This window comes from Geospiza fortis, unplaced genomic scaffold (assembly GCF_000277835.1).
Source record: "Geospiza fortis unplaced genomic scaffold, GeoFor_1.0 scaffold5, whole genome shotgun sequence".
NCBI classification, from domain to species: Eukaryota; Metazoa; Chordata; class Aves; order Passeriformes; family Thraupidae; genus Geospiza; species Geospiza fortis.
In genome coordinates, this window is record NW_005054421.1 from 451,928 (window position 1) to 453,591 (window position 1,664).

The 1,664-nt window shown below is 57.8% G+C and overlaps 1 protein-coding gene across 1 annotated transcript in view; it reads right to left on the minus strand.

Moving 5' to 3' along the window:
- Nucleotides 1-151: 151 nt before the first annotated feature.
- LOC102043084 (carboxyl-terminal PDZ ligand of neuronal nitric oxide synthase protein) overlaps nt 152-1,664 on the minus strand; it is a 22,664-nt gene continuing 21,151 nt past the window's right edge. Inside the window, exons 4-5 of the mRNA XM_031061679.1 lie at nt 1,350-1,458; nt 152-1,176 (exon numbers count right to left, since the gene is read on the minus strand). Of these exons, the coding sequence (XP_030917539.1) occupies nt 805-1,176; nt 1,350-1,458 (481 nt within the window). The 3' untranslated portion in view covers nt 152-804. The remainder of the gene's footprint in view (nt 1,177-1,349; nt 1,459-1,664) is intronic.

Sequence of the window (1,664 nt, forward strand, 5' to 3'; positions counted from 1 at the left end):
TGGCTGCTCTTCCTGCTGCTGCTCGGGAGGAGGCTTGCAGCTAGAAACACACCCAGCCCCAGCACACCAAACCTGGGGAAGGGCAGCCAAAAGCCCTGATGTGGGACAAACGGGCCACCAAGAACAGAAAACAAAGATAAAGCTGAAGAAAGGTAAACAAGAGATTACGGGAAAGAAAAACAAAAAACAGATGCTCTGAATTCCCCAGGGAGCTGCATATTGTGGCCAGGACATTGTGTGGAGGAAAACCAAACAATGACCGGTCCAGGGCAGCCCAATGATTAGGTCATCAGGACAGCACTGGTTACAGAGGCAAGCAGGAAACCGCAGCCCAGCCCAGGCTGCTCCTGTTGGGATGTGGGGGATCCAGCCCACACCGTGGCAGGGCAGGGAATTTACACACAGACAGGCAGCAGGGCCTGCCAGTGTCCCACCTGGCATGGAAAGGGTTTGACTAACCTCTCATAGAACTCCTGCCTCCCCTCCAGCACAGGCACCAGTGCCAAGGAGCAAGGCTGCTCCCTGGGACCCTGCTCAGAGTGATGGGGCTGGACAAGCAGCCCCCAAGCCAGGCATCCCTGCGCCCTCTACCCACAGGGCTGAGAAGGAGGGGGGTCTGCAGCTCACCTGCAGCCCTGACAGCTTGATGGGAGAGCACAAACACGGCTGTGTCCATTCTGGGAATTGCAGAGAGGACACGAGAAAGGTATGTGCTTGGGGCCCCTTGTGCGGAAGCAGCGAGGGAATGTTTGCAGCGTGTGCAGCCAAGCACAGAGCAGAGCCCCGGGCTCTGCTAATGGGCTCTCAGCAAGGGGGATGTCTGAGAGGATCATGGCTAACACCTAGAGAAGGTTCCTTGCTGGGCAAGATCCCAGCTTGAGCCTGGAGCACAGCAGGCCAGATTGCTGTGCAAACCCGCTGCCCAGAGGTGTCAGCCATCAAGGGGCGGTACGGGAAGGCAGTGCCTCTGTGAACCACATCGGCCAGGCTCCGGGGCCCCACGCCACCCCCACACCTCCACCTCTGCAGGATACCTGGGACGTCCAGGTCGTCTCCGTTCCTCTCGCTGTCTGCGTCCTCCTGGCCGTCGGCGTTCTGCTGGGTGTGCTGCAGGCTCAGCTTGTGGCACACCTCGAACGCCTGCCCCACCGTCCGCACGATGCGCATGGCTTGGCTCTGCCGGGGATGGGACACGGAACTGCAGCTGGGCTGCCTCTGCACGGTCACCCCCCAGGCTGGCACAGCTCTCAGGGTCTCTGGGCTGCCACAGGGTCTCAGATCCATGGGGTCCTGTCCTAGCTGCTCCACCCAGAGTACACCAGGACAAAATGTGCATCCTGGCATCTTACCTTCTTCTTGGACTTGAAGACGTTGCACCTGAAGACATTGCTAGACCCATCCCTGGCAATGTAGCTGAAGATCTTTAGGTCCTGGGAGTCATGAGATACATAGAATATCCTGCAAGGACAGAATGGAAAGGAGGATATAAGCATACACATTACCCACATTCCCAGGAGACAAGGCCAAGGCCAAGGCCACAACCCATGCTTCCCAAGGCACAGGGTGCTGCAGATGCCCAGCCTCTGCAGCACATCCCTACTAAAACCCATCAGAATTTTTTTGGCAGTGGTTTTACCTCAGCTGGGAAGATTTGCCTGCTGATT